The following is a 16,171-nucleotide window of genomic DNA, read 5'->3' as shown; positions in this document are numbered from 1 at the left end:
ATATAATTTTATCAACACAAATCTTGTAACACCCGTCTTTTTAGTACCTTTTCGATTAGTTTTGTTTTGAGAACGAGCGAGTGATAGACCTTGATTAAAATACTGTCTTCGTTTTGTTTAGTTGCGAATGGAATTTTCGAATGCTTGTTTGGTTGTTGATTAATTGTGTGGTAAAAATAGTCGACGAGATTATTGTGAGAATCGTCGAAGGAAAAATTAAGCGTTCGTCTAAGTACTTGGAACAACACCAAAGTACTAAAATAATAAAACACCACAATTAAATCTAAGCAGTAAATTTCATATATTTTTGGGCCTATCACTTTTGTCTATTATTATTATTATTATTATTCTCTCCTATGCTATTTATCCTAATTCAATTGGGATACTTTTAATATAGCCATTTATTCAAAATCCCTAATTATTTCCTGCAGTCAAATACTCAGTCAAAAACAATTCTTTCTTCTGATCCTATTCTACACGTTTTCCTCTTTAAAAAAAAAAAAACCCCCACTCCCTAATATCTCTCCAACAAACAATCAAATCTCTACAAAGTTGTTATATATCTTTTTTTCCCCCACCTCAGCTATTATCAACTGTGTTCCACAAATTCCAGAGCAGTTTCTCCTCTCTTCCGCAAAAAGGTAATCTCTTTTCAGTTCAAATCTGTGTATACCATTCCTGGATTATTAAATCCATAGTACCACTTTCTCGTCACAGTTTAGAGGAAGATCGAGCAGTTGCGAACCCAATTTCTCCCTGCAAATCCAAATTTTTCTCCATTGCTATCAAGGTATACACTATCCTCCTCAATTCAACACTATAGATTCATACATTCACTTTAGTTCACTGGCCGAATCTGGAATAATTTATTTTGAAATTTTCTGCAACTTGTTGAAGAATAATCCCTTTGAAAGCTTCGATCTTTAAAGCTGTAGAAGTAACCTCTTGGTTCTCTTGAGTTTTAATTCATAAATTCCAATTCCTGGCCATAAATATTTGAGACGAACCACTAAAAATTTATAATAAAAGTTTGGATTGGGAAAGAGTGGAGAGGAAAACTTACCGGTTAGGAAAAGCGGCGCTGCCGATGGAGGGGCTGACCGCCTGGAGCGGCGACGGATAGCGGCAGTGTGTGAACGGAAACAGCAGACCGAGGGAGAGAGAATCCGATTTGGTGAAGAATAGTGATAGAGCTGCTGCGTTGAGATAGAGAGAGAGAGAAAACGTGAGACTAAAAGAGAGTGGTGTAGTCTGAGAAGTAGTGAACGAAAGAGTTTGCTGATTTTGATTTTGAGGAAAAAGAAGAAAGAAAAAAAAAACGTATAGTGTGGGCATGTACTGATTCCTTTTTCTTAACTCTTGTTTAATAGTTGGGCCACCTTAGTGTTAGGATCTGGATTACTTTACTCATTTAAAACTTTGGGCCTTAGTAAATAAGTGAGTGTGGAAAAGGTATTAAATTACAGATTTTCTTTTATTCTCTAGTTGTTAAATGGGACTGGCCAAATATTAATTTGTGGGTCGGCCTTTTATTGTTTGGAACCTATGTGATGGAATTTAATATGTTTGGCCTATATTCTTCTAGTGATGATCGAGATGTCCAGTATGTCGGAGACCTTTGTGTTTAATAGATTTTGGGCAGTTTACTTGGCAATGGTTAAATTCAGAAAAATAATGACCTTTATATTTATATTCTTTTTATGAAAGAAAGGTGGATAATTTGAGCACACACCTAGGAGCATGCATTGTCTTTAAATTAAATTATTTAGCAAAGCCTGATTTTTGCATATCATGTTATTTCGAAAAGGGTGAAATTTTGCATGTTGTTGAGGTTGGGACAGGAAGTTGGTGGAGGAGTTAAGCTTTTGAGGTGGGCTTTCGTTTTAAATAAGGACTATGTCCTAAATACTATTTTTATGTGAAAGGAGGTGAAAATTGTTTGTCTTGCCATGTTTTGTGTTTGAATGAACCTATCTGAAGTGGCTATGCCATGTATGTTTAATCGAATTCGGGTCCCAGTAGGGCCGCAAACCCTGCTCGGACTAGTGTACACCCAGTAGATCGTGCGCTATCTCTTTGGAGTTGGCCGGTCTAGTGACTTGGTTCGTGGCCACGTTCCTTGTCATGTATGTTCAGATATGGTGATGGTGATGTGGATGGAAAATGGTTGCAACCGAATCTTATGTGAAAAATGATTTTAGTGACTTGGGTTCTTTTCAATTAAAACCCCCAAGATCACTCGTTATGGCTTGACAAACTGATTTGGCATGTGTCCACTGAGTGCATCAAGTACTCAGCCCTGCATATTTGTTTTTCTTAATGTGCAGATTGAGCGACGACGAGCGTGGAGGATGTTGAGCAGAATTCATGGATTATTTATGGTTGGCTTAATATTGTTGGATATGTCGTGTCTTCATACTCGGCATTTTCCGTGTCTTGAACGCTTCCGCTAAGTGTCTTTTCTTTAAAATCGTTTTAGTATTGAGAACCTAACTCTTTTCAAAAGTGTCTACTTTCTAGTCTTTATTTCTTAGAATTGGTTCTTTGTTGAATTGATACTATGTTGTTTTCTAAGTTATTTTAAGTATTTAAATATTTTGGTCAAAGATGTGTGTTTCCCCCTTTCTTCCCCGCTTCTTTAATCATCCCCTAGTCGCGATCAACCGTGTTTTCTATCCTTAGAAAATACGGGCGTGACAAAGTGGTATCAGAGCAATTTTTTTTTCTTTCCGCTCTGGACCCAAGAGTCTTTTTCTGTCTTGATCTAGATTCGTATCCCTAGATCAAAATAAATAAATAGGTAATTGAATAAAAATTTTAAAAGTGTCAAAGGCTCAACATCCAACCGTCGCCGCTCAACCTGAAATGAGGTAAATGTTTTGGAAATGGAAATGATTAGTTGTGCATGGTGAGATTCGATTGGCAGAAATATTTATGTTGTGGAAAAATGGGTGAAAATTTTGGAGATATTTGAACTTTAAGTGAAAGCATGCTAGTTCTTTTCTTTTGAGATTTGAGGAGTATGATGTTGTTATATGTTGAGATATCTAGTGATAATATTTGTTTACGCTTGATTATGTGGTCTATATGTGATAATTTGAGTGATGACTCGTGGATATCGAAGGATAATATTGTGAACTTTGTGTGTGATTGCGGACTATTTTGAGATGTACGTTGGGAATGACGATATAGATTCTAGTGGTATGTAATAACTCAAATTTTTTTCGTCTTTTCTTTTGAGCAAATGAATGAACATGGAACATTGAACCACAGTGAATCTCTAATACCAAAGGATATAAAAAAATAAAAAAATAAAAAAAAAAAATAGAAAAGTAAATATAAATGTTCGAAAATTGTGATTGGAGGTCGAGTGACGATAATTAGCGTTACCTGGGCATATATACCGTTTTCTTTTTACTTTTGTACTCACTTCGAATTTACGTTGGGAAACCCTACCCTTCGCATAGATGGCGCGTAGGATTCGAACCCCACGAAGGAGTGACCCACCGGAGGCACAACAAAAACTTAAAGCATATCGAGTCTATCGGAAAAAAGACAACGTACCAATGCTAGAGTTTGTCGCACGTTTCGACACCCTTTGGAAGGCTGTTCATGAGTTTGGGGTGACGGAGCTTGATGGTATAGAGAAGTTGATTGAGCTACTCCCAAATAGTTGGAAGGAATGGGCCACAACGACATCAAAGCGTTACACATGGTACCAGGACGAAAGTGATGACATGAAGGGAGACTTGAAAGGCTTCTGAAAGGCTATATATTGCGCCTTAGTTGATTCTGAAGATGATCTACCCCCGCAGCCTGCGGATGAGGAATTTGAGGATAAGCAAATGATAGTTCATGAGGCCGAGGCGGAGAACAGAAACGAAGGAGAATTAGGGATGGTCCCGGGGTACGAGGAAGACTACGAAGAGGACCCCGAAGAGGAACCCGAGGAGGACCTTAGAGGGAACCCCATAGAAGATTCCGATGAAGACCCAGAGGAAGGACCCATGGAGGAAGATGATTAAGTAGTTGCGTTAGATCCTTTAAGTAGTTTAATGTTATCTTTTTCTTTATCGAACTTAGTAGTAATCTTCTTTATTCCTATTGGTTTTTGATGCGAAGTCCTCAGTGAGACAATTGTTTATTCTTTGATCCTAGTTATGAGAAGTTAGAATTTGATACCTCTTATACGTGCTACCTAACTGTTATACATGAAAAAAAAAATATGAGAAGATTTATGAGAAAGTGGTGATTTATGGATAAAAGAAATTGTAATAATTATGTGTCTTGAAGCAGAATGCCGCCGAGACGTGGTCCACGAGCAAGGCGCAATGCGAGGGAACAAACCGAAGAGAGTGTTGGGAACCAAACCCCGCCACCACCACCACCACCGCCTCCACCACCACCACCCCCACCTCAGCCAAAACGATACATCGAGACTTTCATGAGCCAAAAACCCCCACAGTTTGATGGACTGGGAGAGCCATCAACGGTAGAGACCTGGATACGCGCTCTCGAGCGTATATTCGAGTTTATGGAGAGCACCGATAAGGAACGACTCGCTTGTGTGAAATTTCAACTAACTGGGCCCGCCGATTATTGGTGGGATACCAAGCTAAGGACCATGGACCCTGCACGCCGTGAAGCGCTGACATGGGAAGGATTCAAGGAGGAGTTGAACAATAAGTACGTCCCCATGAGTTATAGGCGAGCAAAGGTAGAAGAATTTCATACCCTCAAGCAAGGACGCATGACTGTGACAGAGTACGACCGGGCCCTTTGTGAATTGACCCGATATGCGCCTGAATTAGTAGACACGGATGCGAAGATGGCGGAAAAATTTCGTGTTGGGCTCCGACACGATATAAGAGCAGCTGTGGCTAGCCGTAGAGGAATCACATACTCGGAGGTTTTGAGTTGCGCCTTAGACGTTGAAGAGGCGCTGCCCAAGGATAGGACAATTGTGAAAACTACATCATCTCCACCATCTCATCAACAAAATTTCAGAGACAAGAGGAAGTGGGAGGGAGATCGAGCTCCATACGATAATAAGAGACAACAATATATGAGAAACCCACCACAATATGGAAGTAGGAATGCTCCCTATCAGAGGGGTGACTTTCGGCCTAGGGCCCCTCACTGTGTTAGTTGTCTCAAGAACCATTTTGGAGTGTGCAGAGAGAAGAGCAATAAATGCTACACTTGCGGCGGAAGTGGTCATTTTTCTAGAGAGTGTCCGAATAGGAACGTGGGAATGGGAGCAAGGAATAATGATCAAGGGTTTCGTCCGCAACAGAGGGCACTACAAGTCGAGCCAAGAGGATACTTACCCGCCCCGCAGCAGCAGCAACAACAACGTCGTCAAGGACTTCCCACTCAAGCAAGGGCATATGCTTTGAAGGGAAAACAACCGATGATTGGGCAAGGAAGTAAGGAGCAAGGAAACTTGGCAGGTATGGGCACACTCCTCAACATGCCTATTATTGTTTTGTTCGATACGGGTGCATCGCATTCTTTTATTTCAGCGTCATGTGTGGATACATTAGAACTGCCTACCAATAAAACTGAACATAGAATGAGTGTGACCTCACCAGTAGGAGGAACTGTAGATATTTCACAAACTTGCTCGAATGTTGAACTTACTATGGGAGAACTTAAGTTAGTTGCACATAATTTGCAAGTTATGTCAATGGGGAGTATAGACATAATTTTGGGTATGGATTGGTTAGCCGAGAATCATGTTACCATTCGCTGCAAGGAGAGAGAGATCTTTTTCCAAACCCCGGGAAAGGAACCAACTATATTCTATGGGATTTCTATGAATCGACGCAAGTCCATAATTTCTGCGCTTCAAGCAACTACTATGATGAGGAAAGGATGTCCAGCATATCTCGTCTATCTTAATGGAGAGGAGGAGCAAGAAAGAAGAATAGAAGATGTGGCGGTAGTGAAAGAGTTCCCAGACGTTTTCCCTAATGCTTTGCCAGGACCACCTCCCGATAGACAGTTGGAGTTTACAATTGATTTGGAGCCGGGATCAGCACCGATATCTAAGGCACCATACCGGATGGCGCCTAAGGAATTGGAAGAACTTAAGATACAACTGCAAGAGTTGCTCGACTTGGGTTTCATTAGACCCAGTGTGTCGCCGTGGGGAGCGCCAGTGTTGTTCGTGAAAAAGAAGGACGGAACATTGAGGATGTGCATCGATTATCGAGAGTTGAACAAGTTGACACTCAAGAATAAGTACCCGCTGCCGAGGATAGACGATTTGTTCGATCAACTTCGTGGAGCTGGAGTGTTCTCGAAAATGGATTTGAGATCGGGATACCATCAACTAAGAGTCCGACGAGAAGACGTACCCAAGACTGCTTTCCGAACTAGATACGGCCATTATGAGTTTATAGTGATGCCTTTCGGATTAACAAATGCCCCGGCTGTATTCATGGACCTTATGAATCGTGTGTTCCATCCATATTTGGACAAGTTCGTCCTAGTTTTCATAGATGATGTACTTATCTACTCAAAGAACGAGGAGGAACATGAAGAACATTTGAGGACCACCTTGGAGACGCTAAGGGCCGAGAAACTCTATGCTAAGTTCAGCAAGTGCGAGTTTTGGCTTAAGGAAGTAAATTTCCTTGGACACATAGTGACCGCGGATGGAATTCGAGTGGATCCTACAAAGGTGGAAGCTGTGCAACAATGGAAGTCACCGACTACACCAAATGAGATTCGAAGTTTCTTAGGACTGGCGGGATATTATCGGAGATTCATTGAAGGATTTTCAAAGATAGCAAGACCAATGACTCAACAATTGAAGAAGGGAGTCAAGGTGAATTGGACACCGGAATGTGAGGCGAGTTTCCAGTTGTTGAAGAAGAAGTTGACCACCGCACCGATTCTCGCTGTGCCAGAGCCCGACACTAACTATGTGGTGTATACTGATGCATCGAAGGTTGGATTTGGGTGTGTACTTATGCAGAATGGGAAAGTGATTGCATATGCATCAAGACAGTTGAGGCCACATGAGTTGAACTACCCCACGCATGACTTGGAGTTGGCGGCAGTAGTACATGCCTTGAAGATTTGGAGACATCATCTTTATGGAGTTCGTTGCGAGATATACACGGACCACAAAAGTCTCAAGTACTTCTTCGAACAGAAGGATTTGAACATGCGCCAACGTAGATGGCTCGAGTTAGTGAAGGATTACGATTGTAGCATAAACTACCACCCAGGAAAGGCGAACGTAGTGGCTGATGCTCTAAGTAGAAAGTCTCAACCTCAATTAGCCACTTTTCTCACAAATGAAGAGCACTTGATACGAGAGTTCAGTAGGATGCGATTGGAAGTCGTGAGAGCGCCCGAAACAGTGCAAGGAAGGATCGCCACCTTGGTGATGGAACCTGACCTAAGAGCTAGAATTGTCGAGGCTCAAAGACGCGATACTTTACTAGAGAAAATCCGTTCGGGAGCGAGGGCAGGAGAGCAAGAAAATTTTCACGAGGAGGCGGATAATGCCCTCACCTACAAGGGAAGGTTGTGTGTGCCTAAAGACGAAGGACTTAGAAATGAAATCATGAGGGAAGCGCATGAAACACCATATACTGCGCATCCGGGGAGTACCAAGATGTATCAAGATTTGAAAAGACAGTTTTGGTGGAATGGCATGAAAAAGCATGTTGCGGCATTTGTGGAGAGGTGTCTAGCATGTCAACAAGTGAAAGCCCTACATCAACGACCCTATGGAAGACTGCAACCACTGGAGATTCCGGAATGGAAATGGGAGCACATTGCAATGGACTTCGTGACAGGATTGCCGAGATCTCAACGAGGAAACACAGTTATTTGGGTGATTATTGATCGTCTTACCAAATCTTCCCACTTTGTGCCGGTTCGTGATACTTATGGAGCTAATAAGTTGTCCAAGATGTATGTGCGAGAGATCATACGCTTACATGGAGTACCGGTGACTATTACATGTGATCGTGATTCGAAGTTTACATCTAGATTTTGGATGAGCCTGCAGCGAGAGTTAGGCACCAAGTTGAATTTCAGTACTGCGTTCCATCCACAGACTGATGGACAAACAGAGAGGACGATACAGACTTTGGAGGACATGTTGAGAACTGTAGTGCTAGATCAAGGAGTAGGTTGGGAGGAAGTATTGCCACTAATAGAGTTCGCTTACAATAATAGTTATCAGGCGACTATTAACATGGCCCCGTATGAGGCATTGTATGGGAAGAAATGTAGATCTCCACTTTATTGGGATGAAGTGGGTGAGAGAAGAGTCCTTGGACCCGATTCCGTGGAAGAAATGATAGAGATTGTTCGACAAATCCGTGAGAGGATCAAGGAAGCTCAGGATCGACAGAAGTCATATGCTGATGTTCGAAGAACCGATCTACAGTTTGAAACAGGTGATAAAGTATTTCTAAAAGTAGCTCCATCTAAAGGGATAACTCGGTTTGGTGTGAAGGGCAAGTTGAGATCACGATTTATTGGACCATATGAGATTCTTGATAGAGTAGGTCCCGTAGCGTATAGATTGGCGTTACCACCATGCTTTGGGAATGTGCACGACGTCTTCCATGTGTCACAATTGAGGAAGTATGTGTTCGACCCTAGCCACATAATTCATCAAGAGGAGATGATGATCTTGAATCCAAATTTGAGTTATGAAGAGAAGCCTGAAGCTATTCTAGATCGGAAGGTGCAAGAGTTGAGAAACAAGTCTATTGCTTCAGTGAAGGTTCGGTGGAGAAATCATGGTGTTGAGGAAGCTACGTGGGAGCTAGAAGACAAGATGAAGGAGAAGTACCCGTAACTGTTCGAATAATCTAAGCAAATTTCGGGACGAAATTTTTGTGAAGGTGGGTAGATTGTAACACCCGTCTTTTTAGTACCTTTTCGATTAGTTTTGTTTTGAGAACGAGCGAGTGATAGACCTTGATTAAAATACTGTCTTCGTTTTGTTTAGTTGCGAATGGAATTTTCGAATGCTTGTTTGGTTGTTGATTAATTGTGTGGTAAAAATAGTCGACGAGATTATTGTGAGAATCGTCGAAGGAAAAATTAAGCGTTCGTCTAAGTACTTGGAACAACACCAAAGTACTAAAATAATAAAACACCACAATTAAATCTAAGCAGTAAATTTCATATATTTTTGGGCCTATCACTTTTGTCTATTATTATTATTATTATTATTCTCTCCTATGCTATTTATCCTAATTCAATTGGGATACTTTTAATATAGCCATTTATTCAAAATCCCTAATTATTTCCTGCAGTCAAATACTCAGTCAAAAACAATTCTTTCTTCTGATCCTATTCTACACGTTTTCCTCTTAAAAAAAAAAAAACCCCCACTCCCTAATATCTCTCCAACAAACAATCAAATCTCTACAAAGTTGTTATATATCTTTTTTTCCCCCACCTCAGCTATTATCAACTGTGTTCCACAAATTCCAGAGCAGTTTCTCCTCTCTTCCGCAAAAAGGTAATCTCTTTTCAGTTCAAATCTGTGTATACCATTCCTGGATTATTAAATCCATAGTACCACTTTCTCGTCACAGTTTAGAGGAAGATCGAGCAGTTGCGAACCCAATTTCTCCCTGCAAATCCAAATTTTTCTCCATTGCTATCAAGGTATACACTATCCTCCTCAATTCAACACTATAGATTCATACATTCACTTTAGTTCACTGGCCGAATCTGGAATAATTTATTTTGAAATTTTCTGCAACTTGTTGAAGAATAATCCCTTTGAAAGCTTCGATCTTTAAAGCTGTAGAAGTAACCTCTTGGTTCTCTTGAGTTTTAATTCATAAATTCCAATTCCTGGCCATAAATATTTGAGACGAACCACTAAAAATTTATAATAAAAGTTTGGATTGGGAAAGAGTGGAGAGGAAAACTTACCGGTTAGGAAAAGCGGCGCTGCCGATGGAGGGGCTGACCGCCTGGAGCGGCGACGGATAGCGGCAGTGTGTGAACGGAAACAGCAGACCGAGGGAGAGAGAATCCGATTTGGTGAAGAATAGTGATAGAGCTGCTGCGTTGAGATAGAGAGAGAGAGAAAACGTGAGACTAAAAGAGAGTGGTGTAGTCTGAGAAGTAGTGAACGAAAGAGTTTGCTGATTTTGATTTTGAGGAAAAAGAAGAAAGAAAAAAAAAACGTATAGTGTGGGCATGTACTGATTCCTTTTTCTTAACTCTTGTTTAATAGTTGGGCCACCTTAGTGTTAGGATCTGGATTACTTTACTCATTTAAAACTTTGGGCCTTAGTAAATAAGTGAGTGTGGAAAAGGTATTAAATTACAGATTTTCTTTTATTCTCTAGTTGTTAAATGGGACTGGCCAAATATTAATTTGTGGGTCGGCCTTTTATTGTTTGGAACCTATGTGATGGAATTTAATATGTTTGGCCTATATTCTTCTAGTGATGATCGAGATGTCCAGTATGTCGGAGACCTTTGTGTTTAATAGATTTTGGGCAGTTTACTTGGCAATGGTTAAATTCAGAAAAATAATGACCTTTATATTTATATTCTTTTTATGAAAGAAAGGTGGATAATTTGAGCACACACCTAGGAGCATGCATTGTCTTTAAATTAAATTATTTAGCAAAGCCTGATTTTTGCATATCATGTTATTTCGAAAAGGGTGAAATTTTGCATGTTGTTGAGGTTGGGACAGGAAGTTGGTGGAGGAGTTAAGCTTTTGAGGTGGGCTTTCGTTTTAAATAAGGACTATGTCCTAAATACTATTTTTATGTGAAAGGAGGTGAAAATTGTTTGTCTTGCCATGTTTTGTGTTTGAATGAACCTATCTGAAGTGGCTATGCCATGTATGTTTAATCGAATTCGGGTCCCAGTAGGGCCGCAAACCCTGCTCGGACTAGTGTACACCCAGTAGATCGTGCGCTATCTCTTTGGAGTTGGCCGGTCTAGTGACTTGGTTCGTGGCCACGTTCCTTGTCATGTATGTTCAGATATGGTGATGGTGATGTGGATGGAAAATGGTTGCAACCGAATCTTATGTGAAAAATGATTTTAGTGACTTGGGTTCTTTTCAATTAAAACCCCCAAGATCACTCGTTATGGCTTGACAAACTGATTTGGCATGTGTCCACTGAGTGCATCAAGTACTCAGCCCTGCATATTTGTTTTTCTTAATGTGCAGATTGAGCGACGACGAGCGTGGAGGATGTTGAGCAGAATTCATGGATTATTTATGGTTGGCTTAATATTGTTGGATATGTCGTGTCTTCATACTCGGCATTTTCCGTGTCTTGAACGCTTCCGCTAAGTGTCTTTTCTTTAAAATCGTTTTAGTATTGAGAACCTAACTCTTTTCAAAAGTGTCTACTTTCTAGTCTTTATTTCTTAGAATTGGTTCTTTGTTGAATTGATACTATGTTGTTTTCTAAGTTATTTTAAGTATTTAAATATTTTGGTCAAAGATGTGTGTTTCCCCCTTTCTTCCCCGCTTCTTTAATCATCCCCTAGTCGCGATCAACCGTGTTTTCTATCCTTAGAAAATACGGGCGTGACAAAGTGGTATCAGAGCAATTTTTTTTTCTTTCCGCTCTGGACCCAAGAGTCTTTTTCTGTCTTGATCTAGATTCGTATCCCTAGATCAAAATAAATAAATAGGTAATTGAATAAAAATTTTAAAAGTGTCAAAGGCTCAACATCCAACCGTCGCCGCTCAACCTGAAATGAGGTAAATGTTTTGGAAATGGAAATGATTAGTTGTGCATGGTGAGATTCGATTGGCAGAAATATTTATGTTGTGGAAAAATGGGTGAAAATTTTGGAGATATTTGAACTTTAAGTGAAAGCATGCTAGTTCTTTTCTTTTGAGATTTGAGGAGTATGATGTTGTTATATGTTGAGATATCTAGTGATAATATTTGTTTACGCTTGATTATGTGGTCTATATGTGATAATTTGAGTGATGACTCGTGGATATCGAAGGATAATATTGTGAACTTTGTGTGTGATTGCGGACTATTTTGAGATGTACGTTGGGAATGACGATATAGATTCTAGTGGTATGTAATAACTCAAATTTTTTTCGTCTTTTCTTTTGAGCAAATGAATGAACATGGAACATTGAACCACAGTGAATCTCTAATACCAAAGGATATAAAAAAATAAAAAAATAAAAAAAAAAATAGAAAAGTAAATATAAATGTTCGAAAATTGTGATTGGAGGTCGAGTGACGATAATTAGCGTTACCTGGGCATATATACCGTTTTCTTTTTACTTTTGTACTCACTTCGAATTTACGTTGGGAAACCCTACCCTTCGCATAGATGGCGCGTAGGATTCGAACCCCACGAAGGAGTGACCCACCGGAGGCACAACAAAAACTTAAAGCATATCGAGTCTATCGGAAAAAAGACAACGTACCAATGCTAGAGTTTGTCGCACGTTTCGACACCCTTTGGAAGGCTGTTCATGAGTTTGGGGTGACGGAGCTTGATGGTATAGAGAAGTTGATTGAGCTACTCCCAAATAGTTGGAAGGAATGGGCCACAACGACATCAAAGCGTTACACATGGTACCAGGACGAAAGTGATGACATGAAGGGAGACTTGAAAGGCTTCTGAAAGGCTATATATTGCGCCTTAGTTGATTCTGAAGATGATCTACCCCCGCAGCCTGCGGATGAGGAATTTGAGGATAAGCAAATGATAGTTCATGAGGCCGAGGCGGAGAACAGAAACGAAGGAGAATTAGGGATGGTCCCGGGGTACGAGGAAGACTACGAAGAGGACCCCGAAGAGGAACCCGAGGAGGACCTTAGAGGGAACCCCATAGAAGATTCCGATGAAGACCCAGAGGAAGGACCCATGGAGGAAGATGATTAAGTAGTTGCGTTAGATCCTTTAAGTAGTTTAATGTTATCTTTTTCTTTATCGAACTTAGTAGTAATCTTCTTTATTCCTATTGGTTTTTGATGCGAAGTCCTCAGTGAGACAATTGTTTATTCTTTGATCCTAGTTATGAGAAGTTAGAATTTGATACCTCTTATACGTGCTACCTAACTGTTATACATGAAAAAAAAAATATGAGGAGATTTATGAGAAAGTGGTGATTTATGGATAAAAGAAATTGTAATAATTATGTGTCTTGAAGCAGAATGCCGCCGAGACGTGGTCCACGAGCAAGGCGCAATGCGAGGGAACAAACCGAAGAGAGTGTTGGGAACCAAACCCCGCCACCACCACCACCACCGCCTCCACCACCACCACCCCCACCTCAGCCAAAACGATACATCGAGACTTTCATGAGCCAAAAACCCCCACAGTTTGATGGACTGGGAGAGCCATCAACGGTAGAGACCTGGATACGCGCTCTCGAGCGTATATTCGAGTTTATGGAGAGCACCGATAAGGAACGACTCGCTTGTGTGAAATTTCAACTAACTGGGCCCGCCGATTATTGGTGGGATACCAAGCTAAGGACCATGGACCCTGCACGCCGTGAAGCGCTGACATGGGAAGGATTCAAGGAGGAGTTGAACAATAAGTACGTCCCCATGAGTTATAGGCGAGCAAAGGTAGAAGAATTTCATACCCTCAAGCAAGGACGCATGACTGTGACAGAGTACGACCGGGCCCTTTGTGAATTGACCCGATATGCGCCTGAATTAGTAGACACGGATGCGAAGATGGCGGAAAAATTTCGTGTTGGGCTCCGACACGATATAAGAGCAGCTGTGGCTAGCCGTAGAGGAATCACATACTCGGAGGTTTTGAGTTGCGCCTTAGACGTTGAAGAGGCGCTGCCCAAGGATAGGACAATTGTGAAAACTACATCATCTCCACCATCTCATCAACAAAATTTCAGAGACAAGAGGAAGTGGGAGGGAGATCGAGCTCCATACGATAATAAGAGACAACAATATATGAGAAACCCACCACAATATGGAAGTAGGAATGCTCCCTATCAGAGGGGTGACTTTCGGCCTAGGGCCCCTCACTGTGTTAGTTGTCTCAAGAACCATTTTGGAGTGTGCAGAGAGAAGAGCAATAAATGCTACACTTGCGGCGGAAGTGGTCATTTTTCTAGAGAGTGTCCGAATAGGAACGTGGGAATGGGAGCAAGGAATAATGATCAAGGGTTTCGTCCGCAACAGAGGGCACTACAAGTCGAGCCAAGAGGATACTTACCCGCCCCGCAGCAGCAGCAACAACAACGTCGTCAAGGACTTCCCACTCAAGCAAGGGCATATGCTTTGAAGGGAAAACAACCGATGATTGGGCAAGGAAGTAAGGAGCAAGGAAACTTGGCAGGTATGGGCACACTCCTCAACATGCCTATTATTGTTTTGTTCGATACGGGTGCATCGCATTCTTTTATTTCAGCGTCATGTGTGGATACATTAGAACTGCCTACCAATAAAACTGAACATAGAATGAGTGTGACCTCACCAGTAGGAGGAACTGTAGATATTTCACAAACTTGCTCGAATGTTGAACTTACTATGGGAGAACTTAAGTTAGTTGCACATAATTTGCAAGTTATGTCGATGGGGAGTATAGACATAATTTTGGGTATGGATTGGTTAGCCGAGAATCATGTTACCATTCGCTGCAAGGAGAGAGAGATCTTTTTCCAAACCCCGGGAAAGGAACCAACTATATTCTATGGGATTTCTATGAATCGACGCAAGTCCATAATTTCTGCGCTTCAAGCAACTACTATGATGAGGAAAGGATGTCCAGCATATCTCGTCTATCTTAATGGAGAGGAGGAGCAAGAAAGAAGAATAGAAGATGTGGCGGTAGTGAAAGAGTTCCCAGACGTTTTCCCTAATGCTTTGCCAGGACCACCTCCCGATAGACAGTTGGAGTTTACAATTGATTTGGAGCCGGGATCAGCACCGATATCTAAGGCACCATACCGGATGGCGCCTAAGGAATTGGAAGAACTTAAGATACAACTGCAAGAGTTGCTCGACTTGGGTTTCATTAGACCCAGTGTGTCGCCGTGGGGAGCGCCAGTGTTGTTCGTGAAAAAGAAGGACGGAACATTGAGGATGTGCATCGATTATCGAGAGTTGAACAAGTTGACACTCAAGAATAAGTACCCGCTGCCGAGGATAGACGATTTGTTCGATCAACTTCGTGGAGCTGGAGTGTTCTCGAAAATGGATTTGAGATCGGGATACCATCAACTAAGAGTCCGACGAGAAGACGTACCCAAGACTGCTTTCCGAACTAGATACGGCCATTATGAGTTTATAGTGATGCCTTTCGGATTAACAAATGCCCCGGCTGTATTCATGGACCTTATGAATCGTGTGTTCCATCCATATTTGGACAAGTTCGTCCTAGTTTTCATAGATGATGTACTTATCTACTCAAAGAACGAGGAGGAACATGAAGAACATTTGAGGACCACCTTGGAGACGCTAAGGGCCGAGAAACTCTATGCTAAGTTCAGCAAGTGCGAGTTTTGGCTTAAGGAAGTAAATTTCCTTGGACACATAGTGACCGCGGATGGAATTCGAGTGGATCCTACAAAGGTGGAAGCTGTGCAACAATGGAAGTCACCGACTACACCAAATGAGATTCGAAGTTTCTTAGGACTGGCGGGATATTATCGGAGATTCATTGAAGGATTTTCAAAGATAGCAAGACCAATGACTCAACAATTGAAGAAGGGAGTCAAGGTGAATTGGACACCGGAATGTGAGGCGAGTTTCCAGTTGTTGAAGAAGAAGTTGACCACCGCACCGATTCTCGCTGTGCCAGAGCCCGACACTAACTATGTGGTGTATACTGATGCATCGAAGGTTGGATTTGGGTGTGTACTTATGCAGAATGGGAAAGTGATTGCATATGCATCAAGACAGTTGAGGCCACATGAGTTGAACTACCCCACGCATGACTTGGAGTTGGCGGCAGTAGTACATGCCTTGAAGATTTGGAGACATCATCTTTATGGAGTTCGTTGCGAGATATACACGGACCACAAAAGTCTCAAGTACTTCTTCGAACAGAAGGATTTGAACATGCGCCAACGTAGATGGCTCGAGTTAGTGAAGGATTACGATTGTAGCATAAACTACCACCCAGGAAAGGCGAACGTAGTGGCTGATGCTCTAAGTAGAAAGTCTCAACCTCAATTAGCCACTTTTCTCAC

The 16,171-nt window shown here is 41.5% G+C and overlaps 1 protein-coding gene and 2 long non-coding RNA genes across 3 annotated transcripts; 2 read left to right on the top strand and 1 right to left on the bottom strand.

Annotated features, from left to right (window-relative positions):
- Positions 1-422: 422 nt before the first annotated feature.
- On the top strand, positions 423-4,121 carry LOC148933543 (uncharacterized). The gene is made up of 4 exons (XR_016136032.1): positions 423-641; positions 718-790; positions 1,808-1,870; positions 2,328-4,121. It is a non-coding gene; the product is annotated as an uncharacterized LOC148933543 (long non-coding RNA).
- A 120-nt stretch (positions 4,122-4,241) lies between these two features.
- Positions 4,242-12,984, top strand: LOC125202794 (uncharacterized). Its single transcript, XM_089062595.1, has 2 exons — positions 4,242-5,453; positions 11,192-12,984. Exons 1-2 carry the CDS (start codon positions 4,298-4,300, stop codon positions 11,194-11,196), a joined length of 1,161 nt encoding a protein of 386 aa, XP_088918721.1. The 5' UTR covers positions 4,242-4,297; the 3' UTR covers positions 11,197-12,984.
- On the bottom strand, positions 9,444-10,306 carry LOC148933542 (uncharacterized). The gene is made up of 2 exons (XR_016134507.1): positions 9,928-10,306; positions 9,444-9,846 (listed from the first exon to the last, which is right to left on the bottom strand). It is a non-coding gene; the product is annotated as an uncharacterized LOC148933542 (long non-coding RNA).
- Positions 12,985-16,171: the final 3,187 nt, after the last annotated feature.

The sequence above is a fragment of the Salvia hispanica genome, chromosome 1 (genome assembly GCF_029641045.1).
Source record: "Salvia hispanica isolate PSC_SH4W2 chromosome 1, Shi_PSC_v1, whole genome shotgun sequence".
NCBI classification, from domain to species: domain Eukaryota; kingdom Viridiplantae; phylum Streptophyta; class Magnoliopsida; order Lamiales; family Lamiaceae; genus Salvia; species Salvia hispanica.
Note: the sequence above shows the minus strand (reverse complement) of the source record. Positions and strands in the feature narration are given on the sequence as shown.

Coding starts and splice junctions, on each gene's coding strand:
- LOC125202794 (XM_089062595.1), top strand. CDS start 4,298: ATGCCGCCGAGACGTGGTCCACGAGCAAGGCGCAATGCGAGGGAACAA.